General features: G+C 42.2%; 2 protein-coding genes across 4 annotated transcripts; one reads left to right on the forward strand and one right to left on the reverse strand.

Annotated features, from left to right (window-relative positions):
• Positions 1-173: 173 nt before the first annotated feature.
• Positions 174-25,165, reverse strand: LOC139535487 (hepatocyte growth factor-like protein). The gene is made up of 18 exons (XM_071334923.1): positions 24,846-25,165; positions 22,608-22,752; positions 22,346-22,461; positions 22,074-22,188; positions 20,249-20,385; positions 19,533-19,653; positions 19,189-19,307; positions 18,899-19,070; positions 18,253-18,383; positions 18,034-18,136; positions 15,689-15,825; positions 15,085-15,117; positions 14,843-14,957; positions 2,242-2,319; positions 1,898-2,044; positions 1,585-1,691; positions 713-855; positions 174-503 (listed from the first exon to the last, which is right to left on the reverse strand). Exons 1-18 carry the CDS (start codon positions 24,898-24,900, stop codon positions 342-344), a joined length of 2,136 nt encoding a protein of 711 aa, XP_071191024.1. The 5' UTR covers positions 24,901-25,165; the 3' UTR covers positions 174-341.
• On the forward strand, positions 8,042-12,081 carry LOC139535488 (putative nuclease HARBI1). Of its 3 annotated transcripts, none has more exons than XM_071334927.1 (10): positions 8,042-8,741; positions 9,027-9,097; positions 9,185-9,361; positions 9,452-9,513; positions 9,596-9,682; positions 9,770-9,811; positions 9,880-10,053; positions 10,133-10,821; positions 11,103-11,214; positions 11,309-12,081. In XM_071334927.1, the coding sequence occupies exons 1-8, from the start codon at positions 8,584-8,586 to the stop codon at positions 10,166-10,168; spliced, it is 807 nt and encodes a 268-aa protein (XP_071191028.1). In that variant the 5' UTR covers positions 8,042-8,583; the 3' UTR covers positions 10,169-10,821; positions 11,103-11,214; positions 11,309-12,081. The 3 variants fall into 3 exon arrangements, with proteins under 3 accessions (XP_071191028.1, XP_071191027.1, XP_071191025.1); XM_071334926.1 differs by having other exon boundaries at positions 10,133-10,168; positions 10,267-11,214; XM_071334924.1 differs by lacking the exons at positions 8,042-8,741; positions 9,027-9,097; positions 9,185-9,361; ... (2 more) ...; positions 9,770-9,811; positions 9,880-10,053 and adding an exon at positions 10,891-11,006 and having other exon boundaries at positions 10,174-10,821.
• Positions 25,166-25,192: the final 27 nt, after the last annotated feature.

The raw sequence follows: 25,192 nt of genomic DNA on the forward strand, positions 1-25,192 counted from the left end.
GAGGCATGTGCTTCACAAGGACACCCGGAGGTCACTGCCAAGGTTCAATATGTAATGTCCGATAATCTAATAATCTAATCACCACAAAAGATCAGGGCTATTATGGATAGTATGTTCTGATCCAAAAGGTTCATAATGGGTTTGATTACACATAGACTACAGACAAGGGAAAACAGGGTTATTTAGATCTTATATTTTTGTCATAAGACTGTAGAATAATACACAACAACAGAGTATTATGGACATAATGACAGATATTACAAAAAGTCTATGTAGATGTAGATGACCCCTATGTAGAACATAGGGGCCAGTCACTGGTTGGTGACATACTGTATCTATTACTAAGCCATCTCCATGACCTTCTTAATCCAGTCCACATAGATGGAGACGCGAATGAAGATGCTGGGCTGGCCTGGGTGTCCACAGCGCCTCATGGGGATGATCACTCCCTCCAGCACCCAGCAGTCACTGTTCTGACAGGCCAGAGGACCCCCGTAGTCTCTCTGGGGGTCGAGTGGAAATAACATATCACTGTCAGATCATTCTCACACAGTGACAGGACATATCGTAACTTCACGTATATGTTTGCGTTGGGCTGTACGTCACAGAATGAATTCCCTAAAAGATCAAATAGTTTCATTCTAACACACCATTCTCTCTCATAGAAATAAACCCCACTCCACATAGACAAATCCTCCCGAGCCAAACCTACCTCACAGGCACCCACCCCACCCTGGAAGGAGTTGGTGCACATCTCGTTCTCCCGAACACGACCCCGAAAGTATTTGTTACAGTCCTTGTTGCTTATAACTGGTATTTGAGCCACATTGAGCACGGAGTCATCTGTAGAAGTGCCTGAGAAAGAAACAGTAAAAGAGGAAGGGGGGGGGGGGGGGGGGGGGTGGAGAGAACGAGATAATGAGAGAGAGGTGGGCATATGCGGAGTAATACTGGAAATAACAACACCATCTGTTGGTCCAGGATCTGAAAAGCTGTCTCATTTACATGACACATTAGTAAAACAGATACTACTTCAAGGGCAGCAAAAGATACCTAAAGAAACATTATGTCATACATTAGGGTCCTAGGTTTTCCTGACCACATCATCTGACCTGGGACAACTCAGGGCCCTGGTCGTAATGCAGCCATAGGATGGTGATATATAAAGGACATTATGAAGGAAAGGTATAAAGAGTACAACAGGAAAAAATATGCAGATGAGGGTAATACAGATGTTGGATCTTAATTTTGAGCCAGTTTGCTACAGCAGGAAAATAATCCTGCAGCAACAGGAAATGTGAATTATTATGTGGATTATAATTCATGGACATTTTTGAATGGGCTGACAGATTTTTCGTAAGTGAAAATCAAGTCTGAAATTTTGAAATTACAAACTTCAAAAGCCTTTTTAAACCTCAAAATTCCCTACACGTTATAGATCTCCTGCATTGCAGGAAGGTTCTCCTCATACAGGGTGATCCAATGAAGACCCTACATCTGTAAAAGGAAGGATGAAGATGAATATGGAGGAATGTGACTAAATTATATTGTGGTGTTACAATTATGAGCATAGCTATCCTTTACCTTTAGTTTCCCCCCAGCCTGCGATCTCGCAGTAGGTTCCGTTTTGAACTATGTAGCGTTCAGGAGGCAGGCAGATCTGAGACACACGCTCGTTAAACTGGGCTGAGCTGAGGAAGAGGATGAGGAAGAGCATCAGCCTGAGCAGAATGGGGTTGCTGTTAAATCATACGGCGTGGACTATTTGTAGGATACTATTGTTAGGTTACTGGTGAACTGTAAAAAAACAAGAAGTATAATAAAAGATGTGCAGGGAAATACGTGGTTTGTGCGTGTGTGTGCGTCCCTGCGTGCGTGTGTCCGTGTGTGTACGCACTATTCCAGTTGTAGCATGACTAGCTGGGACTCTGAGGGTCCACAGACGATCTTGGTGAGAGGGATAGTCTGTCGGTCGGGCTCTCCTTCACTGGGGTTGCGGAACAATGTCCCCATCATGGCGGAGTACCCTGGAAGGTCCACATAACTGCACACAGAAAACACATACTGACCAACAATCTCCAACCTATTCAAGGGATTTACAATTATTATTCTTTGTTTTCGAGTCTAGATCTGGGTCTTTTGGGTTTGACAGATTTTCCTTTTACTGTGTTTAAAAAAACAACAACATGATATCAATACTTGATCATTAAGTCATGAGAAATAATACAACAGAAAGCATACCAAGAGGAGAAACACTGCTTAGTGCTGATCACCCATTTGGAGCTAACCAGGGAGCCTCCACAGAAATGGTTTCCTTTCCTGCACACAAGGAGATAAGGGTTATGAAGACTAGGGTCTAACAGGGAGGGAAGGAGGGAGGGAGGGAGGGAGAGAAAGAGAGATGTTATGAAGACTGGGCCCTAACAGGGAGATTGAGGGGTCATGAAGACTTGGCTCTAACAGGGGGAGAGATAGAGAGAGGTTATAAAGATCGGAGAATAACAGAGAGAGCAGAGCAGATGAGATGAGATGAGAGGAGAGAAAGAGAAAGAGAAAGAGAAAGAGAAAGAGAAAGAAAGAGACAGAGAATGAGAATGAGAATGAGAAAGAGAAAGAGAAAGAGAAAGAGAAAGAGAAAGAAAGAGAGAGAGAAAGAGAGAGAAAGAGAGAGAGAGAGAGAGAGAGAGAGAGAGAGAGATTATGAAGACTGTGCTCTAACAGGGAAAGAGAGGGAGGTTATAAATACTGGAGAATAACAGGGAGGGAGTGAGAGCAAACAATCAATAGTTTTTTTTCAAGCTAACTATAGCTAAGAGCTAATAGCTAAAAAAGAAAAGGCTATCAAATAGCTGAGAACTATTTTACATTTTGCTACTTGTACTACTTTTCTTTTTAATTGAAGAAGAAGAAAATGAACTGATGATTTTTGTTTTCTGGGATGCTGTTGCAGTAAAAAGGCATCGGCATCGGCTATGTAGCCTAGATAATAAGAGAGAAATATATATTTTTAAATGTTTTGACTAGTCTCCCAGTCACTGTCGCTGAAAAACATCCCCACAGCATGATGCTGCCACCACCATGCTTCACCGTAGGGAGGGTGCCAGGTTTCCTCCAGACGTGACGCTTGACATTCAGGCTAGGGCTGTTGCGGTGACCGTATTACCGCCGGCGGTCAAGAGTCATGAAGGCAGTCAAATTCCACGTGACCGTTTAGACACGGTAATTAGGCTTCTACAAGCTCTGATGCTGCTGATGGTTATTAGTAGCCTACCAAACTTGCTAACTGTCTGGTACTCAGCACTCTATTGTTCCTCTAATCACTCTGACATGAATGCAAATAGAATGGATTCTATTAGGGTGCATTACGGCGGGCGTGAAATTTGAGGCATTATCAAGTGCTTGTCAAATTGTGAATGAGTGACTGATGTAGTGTGATCAGCCTGCACAAAAAACAAAGCAGAGCTCATGCCTTTCATGCAACGTTTTTCAAATCCTCATTAGAGTAGCACAATGCAGCCTTACAATGTATTAAAGTCCAAACATATAGCCCAAAGTTTGTAGAACAACTAAAGTTACATTAATAACTGTAAATTAAGCATATAGGAATACCTATTGCTTTGTTAACCGCTCAACACAGTATGTGCCACTCCCTCAAATAATTTGGAGAAAATATCCTTTCTATTTTATTCAGCTTTGTTCAATTGTATTCTTCATACTATAAAATAATGCCATGGAATTCTAAGCAAATCTTGTCTGCTAAATGAACTAGTGTAGCCCACAGCCATTTGGCATAGCCAGATCAGGGCCTAACATAAGGACAACACAGAGTATGTTATTCTGTTCTTCTGCAATAGACTACATTTTCTTCATATCGTGCTTCTTTAGACCTGTCTAAAATAAATAATGGATTTATTGTGAAGGTGTAGGCGATATTACATGGATTTATTAGATTTTTTAAAAATGTATATGTTCCTAAGGTCTGCATCAGTGGCTTGTAGGCTATGCGTGGAAGCCAGGAGATGCTAAATGTGTTTATGTTAACTGACTGTCAATTACCGTGAGACCGACTGTTATCACCAGCTGACAAAATTTTGTGACCGCCACAGCCCTAATTCAGGCCAAAGAGTTCAATCTTGGTTTCATCAGATGAGAGAATCTTGTTTCTCACGGTCAGAGAGTCCTTTAAGTGCCTTTTGGCAAACTCAAAGCAGGTTATCGTGTGCCTTTTACTGAGGTGTGGCTTCCATCTGGCCACTCTCTCATAAAGGCCTGATTCGTGGAGTGCTGCAGAGATGGTTGTCCTTCTGGAAGTTTCTCCCATCTCCACAGAGGAACTCTGGAGCTCTGTCAGAGTGACCATTGGGTTCTTGGTCACCTCCCTGACCAAGGCCATTCTCCCTCGATTGCTCAGTTTGGCCAGGCAGCCAGCTCTAGGAAGAGTCTTGGTGGTTCCACAGTGTTCTTTGGACCTTCAATGCTGCAGAAATTTTTTCGTACCCTTCCCCAGATCTGTGCCTCGACACAATCCTGTCTCGGAGCTCTACGGACAAGTCCTTCGACCTCATGGCTTGTTTTTTTATATATATAGACAGGTGTGTTCCTATCCAAATCATGTCCAATCAATTGAATTTACCACAGGTGGACTCCAATCAAGTTGTAGAAACATCTCAAGGATGATCAATGGAAACAGGATGCACCAGAGCTCAATTTCATAACAAAGGGTCTGAATACTTATGTAAATAAGGTATTTCTGATTTTATTGTTAATACATTTGCAAACATTTCTAAAAACTTGTTTTTGCTTTGTCATTATGGGGTTTTGTGTGTAGATTTATGAGGATTTTTTTTTAAATTTAATCCATTTTATAATAAGGCTGTAATGTAACAAAATGTGGAAAAAGGGAAGGAGTTTGAATACCAACTTTGGGCTCCCGAGTGGCACTGCATCTCAGTGCAAGAGACGTCACTACAGTCCCTGGTTCAATTCCAGGCTGTATCACATCCGGCTGTGATTGGGAGTCCCATACGCGGCGCACAATTGGCCCAGCGTCATCCGGGTTTGGCCGGGGTACGCCATCATTCTAAATAAGAATTTGTTCTTAACTGACTTGCCTAGTTAAATAAAGGTTAAATAAAAAAGTTGAAAATATATTTTTTAAATACTTTCCAAATGCAGTGAATATATAACATTCAGGGTTCGTGCTCTTATTAAACATTTGGTTGTGAAAAGTACAGACACAGACATCGTAGACATTGTACATAGTTCAGACATTATTATACTTCTAGAGACATGGAGTCGAAGAGAAACATCCTCTCCCAAAAATGACAGGGAGTTTACTGCAGGCCTACCGTCAGTGAAACATCCACATGTAAAATGTGGCAGAGACTCAAGAGGGATTATAATCTGGTTTAAAGAGAGGAAAGGAAAAACATACAGTTGGCTAAAAATATATTGTTAACTCAGATAGTGACCTTTACATGTATATAAAATCCATGCCTTTATGGTCATGCCACAACTCCCCTTGTCAGACCACTGTCAAATTAGAATTTATCCGAAAAAAAATCAGATGAACCACCCCTAGATTTAAAACCAGAACTCTACCCCCTCCCGCCCACATACAAGTGGAAAAAAGCTAGCCATGTTGAATATAAGGCAGCATTAGATAACATTGATATTAAAAACTTGATTTACATTTTTATTTTTACTACATTTAAATAAGACAAAGATGGCGTGCGTTAAGCCACTGACAAATTGATGGATATATTCATTGATCTGGCAAAAAAAATACTACATCTTAAAAAGGTGAAAAATAGAACATCAAATGGTATGGTTTGACAAAGAATGTTCAACTGCAAGAAAAGAACTAAGACTTTTGTCAAACCAAAAACACCAGGAGACACGTCTCATATACCAATAGGCCCTAAGCCAAAATAAGAAAATCCCTCAATGACCAATTCATTTAGGGAATTATGGAGGAAATTAGATACCACTCTTAAAAAGAAAGACCTCCCAATCAAAGATTGGATTATCTGGAAACAGCATTTTGAAATACCTCTATAAATTCCAAATAAAAAATGAACTTAACTCCACCCAAACATCAGTAATAGAACAATTAAAATAATTATAATTAACAGTAAAAACCCAACGAAACTAGCTGGACAAACTAGCTGGACAACATTGTTTTAACTAATTGATCAAATAAAGGCCCTCAAGAGCGGTAAAGCCTCAGAGCCAGACAGCATTCAAGCAGAGATTCGAATCCCCCCCCCCTTGCCCTCAAAACAGCCTCAATTCGTCAAGGCATTGACTCTACAATGCCTTGACGTTGACTCCAATGCTTCCCACAGTTGTGTCAAGTTGGCTGGATGTCCATTGGGTGGAGGACCATTCTTGACACACACAGGAAACTGTTAAGTGTGAAAAACAGCAGTGTTGTAGTTCTTGACACAAACCAGTCCGCCTGGCACCTACCCCGCCATACCCCGTTCAAAGGCACTTAAATATTTTGGCTTGGCCATTCACCCTCTGAATGGCACACATACTGTACACAATCCATGTGCCAATTGTCTCAAGGCTTAAAAATTATTCAACCTGGCTCCTCCCCTTCATCTACACTGATTGAAGTGGATTTAATAAGAGATCATAGCTTTCACCTGGATTCACCTGGTCAGTCTATGTCATGAAAAGAGTAGGTGTTCTTAATGTTTTGTACACTCACTGTAGCGACATCGCTGTTAGTAGTAAATTAGGAAAGGTTTTCAATAGCATAATGAATGCGAGAATGTAGGCCTTCTTAAGTGGGCACAACATTTTAAGTAAAAGTTCAATTGGATTCCTCCCTAAACACTGAACAACAGATCACATATATATCCTCCATACCTTGGTCAAAAAAACATGTCCACCAAACTCACAAAGGAAACATATTTGCCTTGTTTTATCGACTTTCAAAAAGCCTTTGATTCCTTATGGGATGAAGCACTGTTCTTAAAACCCCTTCAAAGCGGTGTAGTAGGCAAGGTCTATGATAATAATAATAGTAAGGCACTGCATCTCAGTGCTAGAGGCATCACTACAGACCCTGGTTCGATTCCAGGCTGTATCACAACCGGCCGTGATTGGGAGTCCCGTAGGGCGGCGCACAATTGGCCCAGCGTCGCCCGGGTTCGTCCGGGGTAGGCCGTCATTGTAAATAAGAATTTGTTCTTAACTGACTTGCCTAGTTAAATATCGGTTAAATAAATAAAATAAATGTGATCTATAAGGAAAATAAAAGTTGACAACAAAAGAACACAATTCTTTAGTCAGGACAGAGGAGTAAGACAAGGTTGCAATATTTGTCACGCCCTGACCTTAGAGATATTTTTTATGTCTCTATTTTGGTTTGGTCAGGGCGTGAGTTGGGGTGGGTATTCTATGTTCTATGTTCTATGTTGTGTATTTCTTTGTGTTTGGCCGGGTGTAGTTCTCAATCAGAGGCAGCTGTCTATCGTTGTCTCTGATTGAGAACCATACTTAGGTATGCCTTTTTTCCACCTCTCTTTGTGGGAAGTTGACTTTGTTTAGGGCACATAGCCTTTGAGCTTCACAGTTTGTTTTTGTAGTGTTTATTGTTTTTGTTCGGCGTCTTTTCCCTAATAAAAGAAAATGTACGCCCACCACGCTGCACCTTGGTCCTCTTCTTTCAACAGCCATGACAATATTAGTCCAGCCTTATTCTATATTTATATAAATGAACTGGCTACAGATCAATCAAGATCTCTGGGACTCACCCTAGAAGACAAATAAATAAAGTGTATTTTATATGCCAATGACTTACTAATCTTGTCACCAACAGAACAGGAGGTACAACAAAGCCTGTCCTTGCTAGAATAGTATTGTAAGGACCGGACACTATCCATTAGTATGGAACAAAACTAAGTAATGATCTTTCAGAAAAAGTCCTGATCTCAGGAAAATAGGTACCATTTCACCCTAGAAACACACCACCAATCCTGAAACACACCACCGACTATATTTACCTTGTGTCACGTTCCTGACCTGTTTTCTGTTAGTTTTGTATGTGTTAGTTGGTCAGGACGTGAGTTTGGGTGGGCAGTCTATGTTTTCTGTTTCTATGTTGGTTTAAAGGGTGACCTGATATGGCTCTCAATTAGAGGCAGGTGGTTTTCATTTCCTCTGATTGAGAGCCATATTAAGGTAGGTGTTTTCACACTGTTTGTTTGTGGGTGGTTGTCTCCTGTGTCAGTGTCTGTATGTTACGCCACACGGGACTGTTTTCGGTTTTGTTTGTTTGTTCGTTTTTTGTAGTCAGTTTTCCTGTTATTGCGTTCTTCGTGTTTCATGTAAGTTCGTCGTCCAGGGGCCTGTTGCACAAAAGTAGAATTAAGACATCCGGGATAAATGACTCAGCTGAGCTCAATGAAGCCAAAACATGTGCGTCCAGGCTTAATTGGTTGCACAAAGACCAAGCCAGGATGAGAAGACACGGATTCATTAAGCCAGGTGAAACCAATCCTGGATAGGTGCGCGCTCACGGCTCACTCAAATAGACCCCGCCACAGATCACAGATTAACTGATTTACCATGGCAACTAGAGCCGCGTACTTTTCACCGTCGGAAGCACAAATCCTCATGGAGGCATACGAGGAGGTAAAAGATATAATTAAGAAGAAAGGCAACACCGCCACAGTGATAAAGCAAAGAGAAAAAGCGTGGCAAAGTATTGCAGACCGCCTGAATGCGTAAGTAGTGCACAATTACACACTCACCGCTCCGCTGAAACATCACAATTACAATTCAAATATTTAATTCACATCTCCAAAAATGCAGTTGTACTGTAATTATGAAACGGTTAAATTTTTAATTGAAATGCACTGCAGATATGAGTGAAATTGTGTAAAGTAACTCCATCACACTGTATAAAGCTATGATAAATTTTTGGATATTTTTACTGAAAACAAGACAAAAATACCAAGTAATTTTTTGCAGTGTGACTCCATTAAATGTGTGTGTGTGTGTGTGTGTAGATTAAACATGAACGGGCCAAAACGGACATGGCAGCAGGTCAAAATCAAATACAAGAACATTCTGCAGAATGGTATGGTCCCTGACTAATATTTAACAAAGCACAAGCATATATTGTACCCAGAAGGTGCCTGCTCACACATTGTCTGTACTGTTTTAGCAGTGAAAAAGAATACCCACAGACAAGGCACGGGTGGTGGGTCACCAAAGGCTGACCTTACCCCAGCAGAGGACATGGCCTTGGAGCTAAATAAAGGCAGGCCCGTCTTAGAGGGGATCCCTGGGGGGAAAGAGACGAGCATAGGTTCCTCCCAAGATGCCACCCGCTTCATTCAAGGTATGTCCTTCCATCTCTACATGGGATACAACCACATTCATATTGAATCAATTTGGACTGTCTGACTTTGGTTTACCTATTGCCTTGCAGTGTCTGGCAGCACTGTGTTCCTGTTAGAGCCACCAGCACAAGCACCAGACGATGCTGATCCAGTGAGTACTCCATCAAAGGCATACTGTAGGCCTGGCATGTCTTGTCTACTAGCTTCAATATGAATCCGATTAAATGTGATAGGGTGAAGGCCCCAGTGCAGCAGCAACAGCACATGATGGAGACGATGATGAGGAGGAGACCATCTCTCTGGATTCCAGAAGGCATGAGGTATCATGTTAAGACTGTGAAAGTACTATTTACTCTACAATGGTGAGGAGTCCTCATCAAAATCAAAAAATCTAATTTCTTTTACAGGACCCAGATGCTATACAGTGGGAAAACCAGCCTGGCAACATAGTGCGTATTAATAAAAGGACACCACATCCTGCCAAATTCCAGCTGCGCTAATTGTATTGTGTTCACAGAGCTCACAAGCTATCAGAAAGTTGTATGGCAACCACCTCCGGCGCCAAATAGAACTGGCAGACATAGACATTCAGTACAAGAAGAAAAAGATGGAAAATCTTGCACTGGAGTCCGAAATAAAAAAGAGGACAATTAGGAAACTGGACCTTGAAATAAAAAAACTTGAGAGGGAGGTGAGATATGCCTTCAATGTACACTGTATGCTAACTGTAACACAAATGTATTATTCATTATTTTTCTTTCCTCCCCCAGCTCCAAGAAGATGACACAGCTCAAAATAAAAATTAGGTATATTCTCGTAAAGTCAAGTGAGCCATGACATATGAGCTCTTATTGTGAGCACACAGGACGGTGGCATCTTTCTAAGTTTTTTTTTATTTTCCCAGCAATCAGTACAACCAAGTCATCGTTATAAGGCATCGCCCTCTTTTGCCCACCCCCCCAGCACCAGGTGTGGCCACTAGCCTATATGAAGGCCCAAAATTGTGTGTTCCTTTCTGCTCTGACAATGGCATGCCCATTCGTGCGAGATGTGGTGGATGAAGAAGCACTTGTGCTGAGGAGAGCCTTCAGGCGAGAAAGGGTCTTCAGGGACCGGTTGGACCCACTGGCCTTCCCTGATGACCATCTATATGAAAGATACAGGTTTTCTGCAGATGGCATCAGGTATCTATGCAGACTACTGGGTCCCAGGATTAAGCACCGCACTGCACGGAGCCATGCACTGAGTGTGGAGCAAATGGTTTGTGTGGCCTTGCGCTTTTTTGCTAGTGGAGCCTTCCTGTACTCAGTGGGGGATGCAGAACAGCTGAACAAGGCCACAATTTGCCGCACAATAAGGAGTGTGTGTCTGGCTATCAAAGCATTAGCAGATGTCTTCATCTCCTTCCCTGGCCACAGAAGACTCTGTGACATCAAAGAGGAGTTCTATAGGATTGCAGGTAAGAGGATCTACAAATTACAGGACAACTGTTAACACATAGTAGGATACTCATTACTTTGTGTGACAGGTTTCCCCAATGTCATTGGTGCAGTGGACTGCACACACATAAGGATAAAAGCCCCCTCAGGTGCCCATGAGGCCGATTTTGTGAATAGGAAATCCTTTCACAGCATTAATGTTCAGGTGAACATAACTTTTTGATATTGTCCATTGACGAACACTCTGCATTGCCAGTGATGTGCATTGATTGGTGTAATATTCCTCATCTTATGATTTCAGATGGTCTGCAATGCTGACTGTGTGATCAGCAATGTTGTGGCAAAATGGCCTGGCTCAGTCCATGACTCCAGAATCTTTCGGGCCTCTGAAATCTATCAGTGCCTATCACAAGGTAAGCCACACAACCCCTATTTATAACCATCATGGCTGTGTCAAGAATATCACTGTGTTTATGAGGTAGTAATGATGAGATTTTGTGTTGACAGGTGAATTCTCTGGTGTGTTGCTGGGAGACAGGGGGTATGGCTGCCAGCCTTTTCTCCTGACACCTTTCACAGACCCCCAGGAAGCACAGCAGGCCTACAACCATGCCCATGCCAGGACCAGGGCCAGAGTTGAAATGACCTTTGGCCTCCTGAAGGCACGCTTTCACTGCCTTCACAAATTAAGGGTCAGCCCTGTTAGGGCATGTGATATTACTGTGGCTTGTGCTGTCCTCCACAATGTGGCCTGCCTGAGGAAGGAGAGGGCCCCCAGAGTGCCACCAGCCATGGACTGGGACAATCCGGCAATCTTCCCTGATGACGACAGTGGTCGGCTGCTGAGGGACCAATATGTGTTGAATTATTTTAGTTAGTATGTGTGCTTTCAATTTTGGTTAAATATGTCCTGCGGTGGCAGAGTAATTTGAGTTTTTTTGGGTTCGTTTTTTGACGAATTTGGCCTCTTATGATGTTTGTGCGGTATACTGTGTGTAATACAAGGCTGCAGGGAGGCTACTGCATCCATTCATTTGTCTGTTCAGTTGATGTGTATGGATTTGTCCTGCATTTATTTTAGTGTGCAGACATGCAGGGTGTGTTATATACAGACCTTTGAATGTGTATGTATCATTTTGTATAATATGCTTGGATTCTGTGCTTTCCATCTTGTAGAGTCACTGTGACTTCAGTTTCGAAAGGAGCTGATGGTTTACCTGCTTTGTTTTGTCCTTATTCAATAAAGGAACATAATGTTACACATTGTGTTTTTATATTCATATGGAATGTGTATTTGTTTATATGACAGAGTACTAGGGCCACACTGAAGAAAAAGGATAAAGTCATAAATTTATGAGGCTGGTTCTTTCTGCAGAAAAGCTACATATTGTTTTTACAGTTTTGATACTTATGACAATGTGATACTTAATATTCTGGCACATCAGCATGTCTTTGTTTATGAAACCATACTGAAGTACAATTTCACGAAATGCCCCACATCTGTCATTTTAACAACTGTCCTCCTTTAAAACAACTGGTTACAATATTATGACTTGTGTTTTTTTCCCCTCTGTGGCCCTAATATTCTATCATTTTATATATAGCCTTATAGTCTATGGGAAACTGTAAATTATCTAATGATAGCAACATCATCTAAAAATCATTTATCCAAAATCATTGAAATTAATGATCACAAACGTTTAAATAATAACAGTGGGTCTAGTTATATGTGATAACAATGTATAGTGAGCAGTGAAATAACTATTGGTTTCCATTTGTGGTGACTGCTGACTGACATTAGGGATGAGATTAAATAGATCCTGGAATTTAGCCTGGTCTGGAGCAGGCTAGCTCCACAGAATAAATCTCCATGGTAATTTATACCATAACATATCCTCCTGCCCCCTATCCATCTTTAGTGCAACCGGATTACGGATCAATTGAGCCAGGATCACCAAGATATCCTGGCTTAATCCCTTATCCTAGTTTTGTGCAACAGGCCCCAGGTCTGTCTACTCCGTTTGTTGTTTTGTTTAGTTTAAGTGAAGTTCGTGTTTTCGTCTTTACTTTAATAAATATTATGTCATCACACAACGCTGCATTTTGGTTCAATCCCTGCTCCTCCTCTTCGGATGAAGAGGAGGAAAGCCGTTACACCTTGGTGGTTTGACATGGCCATAAAGTCCTTAACAGATAAAGCATGCAGAGCATATTTTGCAATCAGAAAGATCCTGTATAAATTTAACCCACTTGCCTTAAATTATTGGACATCATGGGATAAAAGCCCCACCGAAAGGTTTTACCTGGAATTTTGTACAAATATTCTAGGTGTGCACAGAAATGCCCCAAACCTAGCCTGTAGGACAGAACTTGGGAGATTTCCCCTAGCATTCATAACTGAGAAAAGAGACACCACATTCTAGACTCACCTAACACACTGTGATCCAGAATATTATCATCACAAGGCTTTCTTATGCAACGACTGCAACACAAAGAGTGACCCTCAGAGCAACTGGCCCAAAAGCACCAGCTAAATTCAACCATTTGACCACAAATAACACAATTCTAATAAGTAGAAATCTCTAACCAAAATATATAGAATATTGGCAAAAACGAAATTCAATTGAAACACAAGCTTCAATGTTACAAAATTCTAAATAGAGATATCAAATTAGCACAACACCTTATCAAAATAAAAGAATTCAAACCATGGAAGACATTAACAGACTCAATGAACCATAGCCTGGCAATAGAGACAGAATGCCATAGAAAAACATGGAAGGCCAGAGAGGAACGACTAGGTAAGCCCTGCGGGTCGGGTGAAGTAGAGAATGAGGAGAAAATATGCATTATGTTGGGAGAAAACATTGAGACCGTAGATCTTGCTGCAGATTATGTGCTGCCTTGTCATCATTTAAGAGATATCATACACATGAGCCTTTCTAGATTTAATTTCAGAATAGTTAAAAAAAAAAATCTTATTATTGTTTTTGTGTATATGCAGTATACTGTATGTTATTATTGTTGGTCAAACATATTGTTCATTTATGTAATACTTCATATACATTGCTTTGACAATGTAATGTCTGCGTCCAACTCACACTCCCAAACACTTAGATCCCCTGAACACAGCTCACTTCCCAGCTCACTCTCCAGATCCCAATCCCAATTCTAATCACCTGTTCACACACCTGCATGTCAGCATCCCACACTATTTAGTTCAGTTCCTTGCACCCCATCACTGTGAGGTATCGTTTGTTTTTGAGACACACTTTTTAGGCACTCTGTTTTTCCCCCCCGTCCTTCTCACCTCCCGTGTATGATAGTTTTTGCCTGCCTCACTCACAACGCGTTTTGCCTATTCCCTGCCTGTACTGTTGCCATTTGTGGACCTACTGTGTATGACCTTCTGCCTGCCCCTGGACCCAGCTACCTGCCTCCTCCTAAGGTTCCTTTCAATAAACACCTGGTGCGCTCTGCACTTGAAACCAGCTCTCCCATTCATGCCAATATAGCATTTATTGAATTGAATTGAGAGAGAGATATAGGAGAGAGTGGGGTAATGAAGACTTGGCTCTAACACACACGGAGAAAAAGAGGACAAACCCAATTTTGATAAACTCTCATATCTAGTGGGTGAAATACCACAGTGTGTCATCACAGCAGCACGATTTGGGAACACCAGAAGTACAACCCATATTTATGTTTATGTAGCTTCCCTTTTGTACTTTAACCTTTTGCACATAATATGACATTTGAAATGTCTTTATTCTTTTGGAACTTTTTTGAGGGTAACGTTTACTGTTCATTTTGATTGTTTATTTCACTCTTGTTTATTTTTTACTTCACTTGCTTTGGCAATGTTAACATATGTTTCCCATGCCAATAAAGCCCTTACATTGACATTGAAATTGAATTGAGAGAGGGAAGCCATGAACACTAGTCTCTAACAGGGGAGACAGAGAGGTTATGAAGACTGAGGCTGGAGTCTCTATTGCTGAGTAAATCTCACTGAGCTAACACTGCCAGGCTCAAACTGACCTGTCTCTGAGGCTGACTGTCCAGGGAGAGTTTCCAGGACGCCCACCAACAATACGGAGTATGCTCTTGACGAAACGATCATCTCTCTTCCCACACTCATTAAACTCCACTTTCTCTGTGTGCACACAGAGACACACACACACACACACAGACTTCAGTTAGTGAGTAAAGTTGTGTACACAGGTCCACTTCCAAGAAGCACTTATTATTCATTATAGTTGCATATTCCATTAGGAACTCACCGGCTGGCTCAATGATGGACACTTTCTCCCCAGCTGTTCAAACAACAATAAGCAGAATCATTTTTTAATCATTTTGAAATAACAGCCAAGGAGGGATTAGTGCTTTGAGCAAAATGTATGAAAAGATCTTTATAGTGTCAGTAAATTAACATTAGGCCTAGAAGGATAGAGTACAGAGTATAAGATATACTGGCGGCGTCCGACATCTGTCTTGCCTACTACTTACTAAAACGACATAATGTGTACTAATCATACTACATACGATTTAGAACGTACTGTTTAGTAAAAATGAATGCAGTAAGCAACAAATATCAACATACTAGGCCCACCCATCCTGATAACGCGGCATCTAATGCGCAAGTGCGTTGATTCCCGCCATTCGCTCATTTGGGTACAGCGTGTCCCCTTGTCTCATTATCAGCTTATTATCATACTATCATACTATAAAACGTTCTATTTTCGCATACCTAAAATGCCTACTGTGTAGAACGAAAGTATGGGTATTCGGATACGGCCAATGAGTGATGGAGTAACAAGAGAAAGATATGGAGAAAGGAATGTAATGCCTGAGGGGACAGAGGTATGGGGGGATGGGAATCTTTACCGCACTGCTTGATGGCGCAGTAGTCAAACTCTGTTTTGGGGTCAGTGGTGTAGCACCAGGGTCCGTGCTGGTCCCCATCTGGGTTCCGGCAGTAGTTCTCTGTCAGGTTGCCCTCAGGGTGGGTCCCTGGGTTTATCCTGGAAAACCACAGTACAGTAAAAGCACTAAACCTACCTACCCATGCCACAGCAGACACTTCTACACCCACATGCTACTATCCCATACATTGAAAGATATATATATATATATACACACAGTACCAGTCAAAAGTTTGGACACCTACTCATTCAAGGGTTTTTCTTTATTTTGACTATTTTCTACATTGTAGAATAATAGTGAAGACATCAAAACTATGAAATAACAAATATGGAATTATGTAGTAACCAGAAAAGTGTTAAACAAATCAAAATATATTTTAGATTATTCAAAGTAGCCACCCTTTGCCTTGATGACAGCTTTGCACACTCTTGGCATTCTCTCAACCAGCTTCATGAGGTAGACACCTGGAATGCATTTCAATTAACAGGTGTGCCTTGTTAAAAGATCATTTGTGGAACTTCTTTCCTTAATGCGTTTGAGCCAATCCGTTGTGTTGTGACAAGGTAGAGGTGTTATACAGAAGATAGCCCTATTTGGTAAAAGACTAAGTCCATATTATGGCAAGAACAGCTCAAATAAGCAAAGAGAAACGACAGTCCATAATTTCTTTAAGACATGAAGGTCAGTCAATCCAGGAAATTTCAAGAACTTTGAAAGTTTCTTCAAGTGCAGTCGCAAAAACGATCAAGTGCTATGATGAGACTGGCTCTCATGAGGACCACAACAGGAAAGGAAGACCCAGAGTTACCTCTGCTGCAGAGGATAAGTTCATTATAGTTACTAGCCTCAGAAATTGCAGCCCAAATAAATGATTCACAGAGTTCAAGTAACAGACACATCTCAACATCAACTGTTTGAATCAGGCCTTCATGGTCAAATTGCTGAAAAGAAACCACTACTAACGGACACCAATAAGAAGAAGAGACTTGCTTGGGCCAAGAAACACGAGCAATGGACATTAGACCGGTGGAATTCTGTCCTTTAGTCTGGAGGCCAGATATGAGATTTTTGGTTCCAAACTCCGTGTCTTTGTGAGACGCAGTGTAGGTGAACGGATGATCTCCGCAGGTGTAGTTCCCACCGTGCCGCATGGAGGAGGAGGTATGGTGTGGGTATCACGTTTTAGGTAAGACCCAGATGCAGATACTAGTACAGGGGCAGGCAAAACGACAGGGGCAGGCAGAGGTCAATAATCCAGAGAGGGTGCAAAAAGTCCAGAACGGCAGGCAGTCTCAGGGTCAGAGCAGGCAGGGGTCAATAATCCAGTGTGGTGTGGCAAGGTACAGAACGTCAGGCAGGCTCAGGGTCAGGGCAGGCAGAAAGGTCAAAACCGGGAAAAACTAGAAAACAGGAACTAGAACAGACAGGAGCAAGGGGAAAAACGCTGGTAGGTTTCACGAAACAAATCGAACTGGAAACAGACAAACAGAGAACACAGGTATAAATACACTGGGGATAATGGGGAAGATTGGTGACACCTGGAGCGGGGTGGAGACAAGCACAAAGACAGGTGAAACAGATCAGGGTGTGACAGTGGGGGTGCTTTGCTGGTGACACTGTCTGTGATTTATTTAGAATTCAAGGCACACTTAACAAGCATGGCTACCACAGCATTCTGCAGCGATATGCCATCCCATCTGGATTGGGCTTAGTGGGACTATCATTTGTTTTTTAATAGGACAATGACCCAATACACCTCCAGGTTATGTAAGGACTATTTGACCAAGAAGGAGAGTGATGGAGTGCTGCATCAGATGACCTGATCTCCACAATCATCCGACCTCAACCCAAATTAGATGGTTTGGAATGAGTTGGACAGCAGAGAGAAGGAAAAGCAGCCAACAAGTGCTCAGCATATGTGGGAACTCCTTCAAGACTGTTGGAAAATAATTCCAGGTGAAGCTGGTTGAGAGAATGCCAAGAGTGTGCAAAGCTGTCACCAAGGCAAAGGGTGGCTACTTTGAAGAATCTCAAATATAAAATATATTGATGATTTGTTTAACACTCTTTTGGTTACTACATTATTCCATGTGTTATTTCATAGTATTGATGTCTTCACTATTATTCTACAATGTAGAAAATAGTAAAAAAATAAAGAAAAATCCTTGAATGAGTAGGTGTGTCCAAACTTTTGACTGGTACTGTATATATATACATACATATGTATTAAATCTTTGACAACACCAAACATACCTGCCAAATTCATGATACATTTAATTTTAGAATCTACTGGTTATTTTTGATACTTTGTTTTGTGAGGCATGTTGACACTCCACTTCTGGCAGGTGACGCCCTTCCGCGTCTTTCGGACCACACCCCTGTAGTTTTTACCATTTTCATGGTAGCAATCTGGGGTGTGGGGAAAAGAAAACCCTTCTGTGAGTTATCAAGTAGGCTTGTGTTTGAGGACCCCAGATTGCATTGCGAGTGCATTGTTGCCATTGAAACAGCAGAGAGCAGTGTACCCTCAGCTTCGATGTCGTCTGCACAGCGTTTGATATGCAAGCAGAGAGCCGTCCTCATCTCAGGCACAGACGTGAAGCACCAGGGAGCCTCGGATCCATCTGGGTTACGACAGTAGTTCTCCTCCAAGCCCCTGGGAGCAATGGTACAGCAATTAGTATAACCAATATGTATAGCACACAATAACACAGGGATATATGGATAAAACAGCTAATACTATAGATCAAAATAACACAGGGATATATGGATAAAACAGCTAATACTATAGATCAAAATAACACAGGGATATATGGATAAAACAGCTAATACTATAGATCAAAATAACACAGGGATTTATGGATAAAACAGCTAATACTGTAGGTCAAAATAACACAGGGACAATCATTCATGGGTAAATGTTGGATGTATGATACTGACTCTGGATAAGCGTCTGCTATGACTAAACTGCATATGTGTTTAGGAACATAAATAACTAGACCCAAGATCAGCCATTCACGTAGACCCTCATCTCAAGACCCCTAATTTCACTCCTTACTCCACCATCCTCATCACACCACCCACTAACCATCATTCCGCCACTCATCCCTCTTAACTATCAATCCCGCCTCTCATCCATCCATCCCTCATTCGCCCGTTCCTCTGGCTTACTTGCATTCGTAGGTGTTTGGGTAGAAGGGGTGCTCGTGAGGGTACTGGGCATCCCACCGCTGACAGGCAATACCGCCGGTCGTCTCGTTCACTTTACCGCGGTAATCCTCCCCGCGACCACGGAAACAGTTTGTGGTGTAGCTGGACCGGAGGTGTCTCTTTGGAACCGCAGCTAGAGCGAAAGGAGAGACGTGACATATGAGGGGTGATATAGATTGTATTACATTGTTATAAAAATTGAAAAGTGTGAATGGAATGGACAGGGAGGGTGTATGAGGGGACAGACGTACGGCACTTGCTGATCTGGCAACTCTCTCTCTCCATATCAGGGTCTGTGGTGTAGCACCAGGGAACAGGGGAGGAGTCTGGGTTACGGCAGTAGTTATCATCCAAGCTCTTATCTGGATACCTGGAACGCACATGTACAGGATTCCATGTTAGGAACTTCTCATTACCTTGGAAATATTGATTGTTTTCTACTCTGTTACAGTACAACATATTGATTAGAGAGAAGTAATGCTGACAGGATACGAAGGCATGTAGGCCTACAACAAACTGTATGTAAAAGAGTGGAGTGGTAGTGGTAGTGGTAGTGGTAGTGGTAGTGATTACAGCGGTGGGTAGACAGACATACTTCTCAGGCTGGTAGATGTGTTGTTGTGGGTACTGCTGGTCCCAACGTTGACACTCTCTGCCACTCACTGTGTGGTCAACCTGGCCCCTGTAGTCTTCCCCGTTACATGTGATACACACCTCTGTGCACAAACCCAAACACATACAGTCTGTAGCAACACTTTTCGACAGTGATGTTCTCTATGATCAAAGACAACGCATACACCACAATCAATCATTTACACATAGTGTTATTACATTATCTTTAGAAACATTTGCAATTGCAATCCTTCAACCACTGGAATGTTGAACAGAATGGGATGTGCAGAATCTCTCTCTCTACCACACCTGCTGTCTCGAACTCTGAATGCTGGGCAATGAAAAGCCAACTGACATTTACTCCTGAGGTGCTGACCTGTTGAACCCTCTACAACCACTGTGATTATTATTATTTGACCCTGCTGGTCATCTATGAACGTTTGAACATCTTGGCCATGTACTGTTATAATCTCCACACGGCACAGTCAGAAGAGTACTGGCCACCCCTCAGAGCCTGGTTCCTCTCTAGGTGTCTTCCTAGGCCCCTGCCTTTCTAGGGCGTTTTCCCTAGCCACCGTGCTTCTACATCTGCATTGCTTGCTGTTTGGGGTTTTAGGCTGGGTTTCTGTATAGCACTTTTTGACATCGGCTGATGTGAAAAGGGCTTTATAAACACATTTGATTGATTGATTGATGTACCATCTTTGCAGTGGGGGATATTGCAGCTCTCATAGCGCCGTTCTGGATCACTGGTGTAGCACCACGGCCCGATGCGGTCCCTATCTGGGTTCCTGCAGTAGTTCAGCTCCAAACCATTAGTGGCTGTGGGTGTCCATCTATGACAAGGTATAGAAACAGAATATGTGTGAGAGACAGAGACATATCTTATTAGATTTTGCTTTGGGTCATGGGTTCCAAACTACTACTAATGCTCTACCCAGCACCAGTTATATTGTGGACTTGGCTGAACTGGTGCTAACCTCCAACTATTTTCTCTTCAGAGGAAACTCTTTCCTCCAGACCAAAGGGACAGCGATGGGGAGCACTAAGGCTCCTCATTATGCTAACCTATAGCTAGGAATGTTTGAAAAACAGGTGGTGCTGAATCCAGACCGTAACCCTTTTCTCTCCAATATTCTCCCAATTCTGAGATATTTGGATGACATTTTGGTGACCTATACAGGGACACAGGAAGAACTTTTAGAATTCCATGCTTATCTAAACTCGATGAATGAACATCTTCACTTCACCATTAACTATGACCTATCACAAATCCGTTTTCTTGACGTGATAGTTATTAATGACAAAACCTCCCTCTCTACAGATCTCTTTATGAAACCTGCGGACAAGAATACCCTCCTTAGAGGTGACAGCTTTCATCCACGTCCTCATTAAAAGTCTCCCTAGAAGTCAATTCAGTCGTATCAGAAGAATATGCAGCTCTGATGCCTCTTATTAGAAACAGACCACGGACCTCACACAAAGGTTTAAGGAAAGGGGTACAAAGACAATTGGGTAAAACATGCCAATGATCATTGTGAAGGACTAACACAGTTGGAAAGCCTTCAACCAGAAGTTAAACAAAAAGCAGAACATGTCCTATCATGCTTCACCCGATACTCACCATTGGGGAAGGCATATAAGATCATTATCAGGAAGCACTGGTACATTATTGATACTGACCCACAATTTAAACCCATTTTTAAATATCCCCCACGTATGATCTTTAAAAGACCCCCAAACGTGAGAGACATTGTGGTTAAATCTGATTACCCACCAGAGAAAAGGGAAACTTTCTTGGACAAGGTTACGGAGGGTAATTGCAAATGTGGCCAATGTGCTCAATGCAGCTTCACGTATAAATGCAACTCATTTACCCACCCCCGCACAGAACAAAGATTTAAGATCATTTTACCTGCATGTCCACCAATGTTATTTACATGTTGAAATGTCCTTGTGGTCTGTCTTACATAGGGAAAACCCATAGAAGCCTTAAGACACGGATCAGTGAGCACCGCAGCAATATACGGACAGGTGAGACAAGAAATCCGGTTGCTGTTTTCAGGGGAGGGGACATTGAGAGGAAACTTCTTCAAAGGGAATCTTTCTGGATCCACAGATCCTCTTGGCCTTAATGAGGAGTTTGACTTGAAAGCGTTTTTATAGTCTAAATTGTGTTAATAAAAAAAAAAGTATGCTAATTGAATACTGTATGTGTATATATATTACTGTAAATATTGATCCCATTCCCTGTGTATGATCATATATTTTGATACATTGAATGGTAATATTGTGAAACTATGTTATACATTTTCTTTACCTCCTGTTTCAGGAAGTGATGTCAATGAGTACTGCCCCTATATATAGGACCTTCCACCCCCACCTGGGATATGGATGCCTGATGAAGACCTAAGGGTCAAAACGTTGTAAATAAATATCACCTGGGAGCATGAGCAGCAGTGTGCAGCGTTTTCCTGTCTGTTTTCCAAACTACTACTCCCATAAATCAACGGGATGATCTTACCTGTGATCGTGTGGGAACTTAGACCACCACTGTTGACAAGTATGGCCATTTTTCGTTGTGAACACCTTGCCTCGATAGTCTTCTCCTTTACCCACAATGCACTTCCTTACGTACACTGCACATGGAAGAAAAACATCTGCCTTTTCAAACAAAAATCACAGCGTGCTGCTGACACCACACGACTCATTTCGTAGCGTTATACAAAATGACATCAATTCACTTAGAACATAAATGACAGAGAACATGACCTCACTTTGACCCCAAAAGCTTACCCTTCTTCTCATACAGGTCACAGTTGACGTTCCTCTTGACCTCTGCGTTGCTGCCATCCTCCACCCATGGCAGCTGTTTACAGGTGATGGAGCGGCGCGTCTCGTAATTGAAGGCTCTAATGAAAGGAGTTTTCAAGTTAATTTGTGTTTTTTTTTAATCAATTTGGGGGTAGCCTGACTGGCACTCAAACCTGTTAGTCCAACACCTTATCCACTAAGATTGCTAGGTGTTGTACTAAGGTCATACAACCCTCCAGGGTACCTGCAGTCCAGTGTGTGTGAACAGCGTCTGGCACAGTCCTCCAGCGTCAGCCCTGGCAGTATCAGCACGCGTGCAGAGTTCCAGGAGGTAGGAACCAGCTCCCTTCCCTCAGAACGCTGGAAGTCATTCAGAGGACTGCGGGACCCTATGGCCAAATACAAACACACAGTTCTAAGGTCTGGGGGCTTACACTGTATAAAAGTATGTGGACACCCCTTCAAATTAGTGGATTCAGCTATTTCAGCCACACCTGTTGCTGACAGGTGTATAAAATCGAGCACACAGGATGCCACCTTTCCAACAAGTCAGTTTGTCAAATTTCTACCCTGCTAGAGCTGCCCCGGTCAACTGTAAGTGTTGTTATTGTGAAGTGGAAATGTCTAGGAGCAACAACGCCTCAGCCGCAAAGTGGTAGGCCACACACGCTCACAGAACGGGACCGCCAAGTGCTGAAGCTCGTATCGGGTAAAAATCGTCTGTCCTCGGTTGCAACACTCACGATCAAGTTCTAAACTGGCTCTGGAAGCAACGTCAGCACAATAACTGTTCGTCGGGAGCTTCATGAAATGGGTTTAAATGACCGAGCTGCCGCACAGAAGCCTAAGATCACCATACGCAATATCAAATGTTGGCTTGAATGGTGTAAAGCTCGCTGCCATTGGACTCTGGAGCAGTGGAAACACGTTCTCTGGAGTGATGAATCACACTTCACCATCTGGCAGCGATGGACGAATCTGGGTTTATCAACCGCTATCTGCCCCAATGCTTAGTGCAAACTGTAAAGTTTGGTGGTGTCACGCCCTGACCATAGAGATCCTTTTAATTCTCTATTTGGTTAGTTCAGGGTGTGACTAGGGTGGGCAATCTATGTTTTCTATTTCTTTGTTGGCCTGGTATGGTTCCCAATCAGAGGCAGCTGTCTATCGTTGTCTCAGATTGGGGATCATATTTAGGCAGCCTTTTCCCACCTGTTGTTTGTGGGATCTTGTTTTTGTGTAGCTGCCTGTGAGCAGCCCAGAACGTCACGTTTCGTTTTCTTCTGTATTGTTTTTGGTGAGTTTCATATTTATTAAACATGTGGAACTCTAAGTACGCTGCGCCTTGGTCCATTCATTCAGACGAGCGTGACAGGTGGAGGAGGAATAACGGTCTGGGGCTATTTTTAATGGTTTGAGCTAGGCCCCTTAGTTCCCCCCTTAACAATGGCATTCTAGATGATTTTGTGCTTCCAACTAAAGTGGCAACAGTTTGAGGAAGGCCCTTTCCTGGTTCAGCATGACAATGCTCCCGTGCACAAAGCGAGGTCCAAACAGAAATGCTTTGTTGAGATCGGTGAGAAAAAACTTGACTGGCCTGCACAGAGCCCTGACCTCAATCACATCGAACACCTTTGGGATGAATTGGAACGCCGACTGCGAGCCAGGCCTAATCGCCCAACATCAGTGCCCGACCTCACTAATGCTCATGTGGCTGAATGGAAGCAAGTCCCTGCAGCAATGTTCCAACATCTAGTGGAAAGCCTTCCCAGAAGAGTAGAGGCTGTTATAGCAGCAAAGGGGGGGACCAACTCCATATTAATGCCCATGATTTTGAAATGAAATGTTCGACGAGCACTTTTGGTCATGTAGTGTATCATTATATCTAACCACTATATTACTGGAGTGTTAAAAATGGGTGTTTTCAGAAGGGTTTTGGTTCGAAGTTCTAACTTAAGATCCCATGTAATACGGCCTATCTACTGAACTATTAACAAACAGTACGTCATGTACTGAGCATCCAGCTGTCTGTTTGTGAGCTTTCTGCTGAACAACATTTGGGCATGGGTCTGACTGAGCACAATAAGACCTTTGGACCACCACACCATTTTTTGTGAAGCTTACATGACTGGACAAGTGTCTCTATCAAAACACTTAACTGACAAAATCACATTTTTGACAGACTGTAATTAGTAAAATGACAGATTTATACACGATTAGATTCATACATGATATGTATATGTAGAAAAACTGCAGTCACTTATGCAGTGTAAACTGAGCTGACCCAGGAATACAATGTACAACCAACAAAAAGGGCACATCAACTCAACAACATCAAATCAATAAACCAATCCCAGTTGCATTATTAAATTAATGTAGGTACCCAATCGGCACATGAATCCGAAATAGAATCACAAATAGAAAAACAAAAAACAAACAAAACATATCAAAACAAAATAAATAAATATGTTATTTTTCTTACCACTGACCAATCCCCTCCAAAATGCCAGGAGAACACAGGAAATAATGAGTTTCATGGTTACAGAAGAGAATAAGACAGACCAGTGCTGGATGGAAGCAGATCCAAGGACTTAATAATGTTTTTGACAATTCTGGAGTTCCTCTGGCTGGCGTGTTTTTACGAAATTGATTAGGCTAGACTAGAGCAGGGTGAAAAATTAAGAAGCCTATAAAAAATATATATATTGTGGTGTTTGTTGGACGGGAAAAGCCAGAGTTACAAAATAAGTGTGAATGTAATGACTGCATCCCGTCCACCCACACGTGAACATTGAAAAGCTTAATCAAACAGAGGCGCTTACCCCAAAA

This window comes from Salvelinus alpinus, chromosome 12 (assembly GCF_045679555.1).
Source record: "Salvelinus alpinus chromosome 12, SLU_Salpinus.1, whole genome shotgun sequence".
Lineage (NCBI taxonomy): Eukaryota > Metazoa > Chordata > Actinopteri > Salmoniformes > Salmonidae > Salvelinus > Salvelinus alpinus.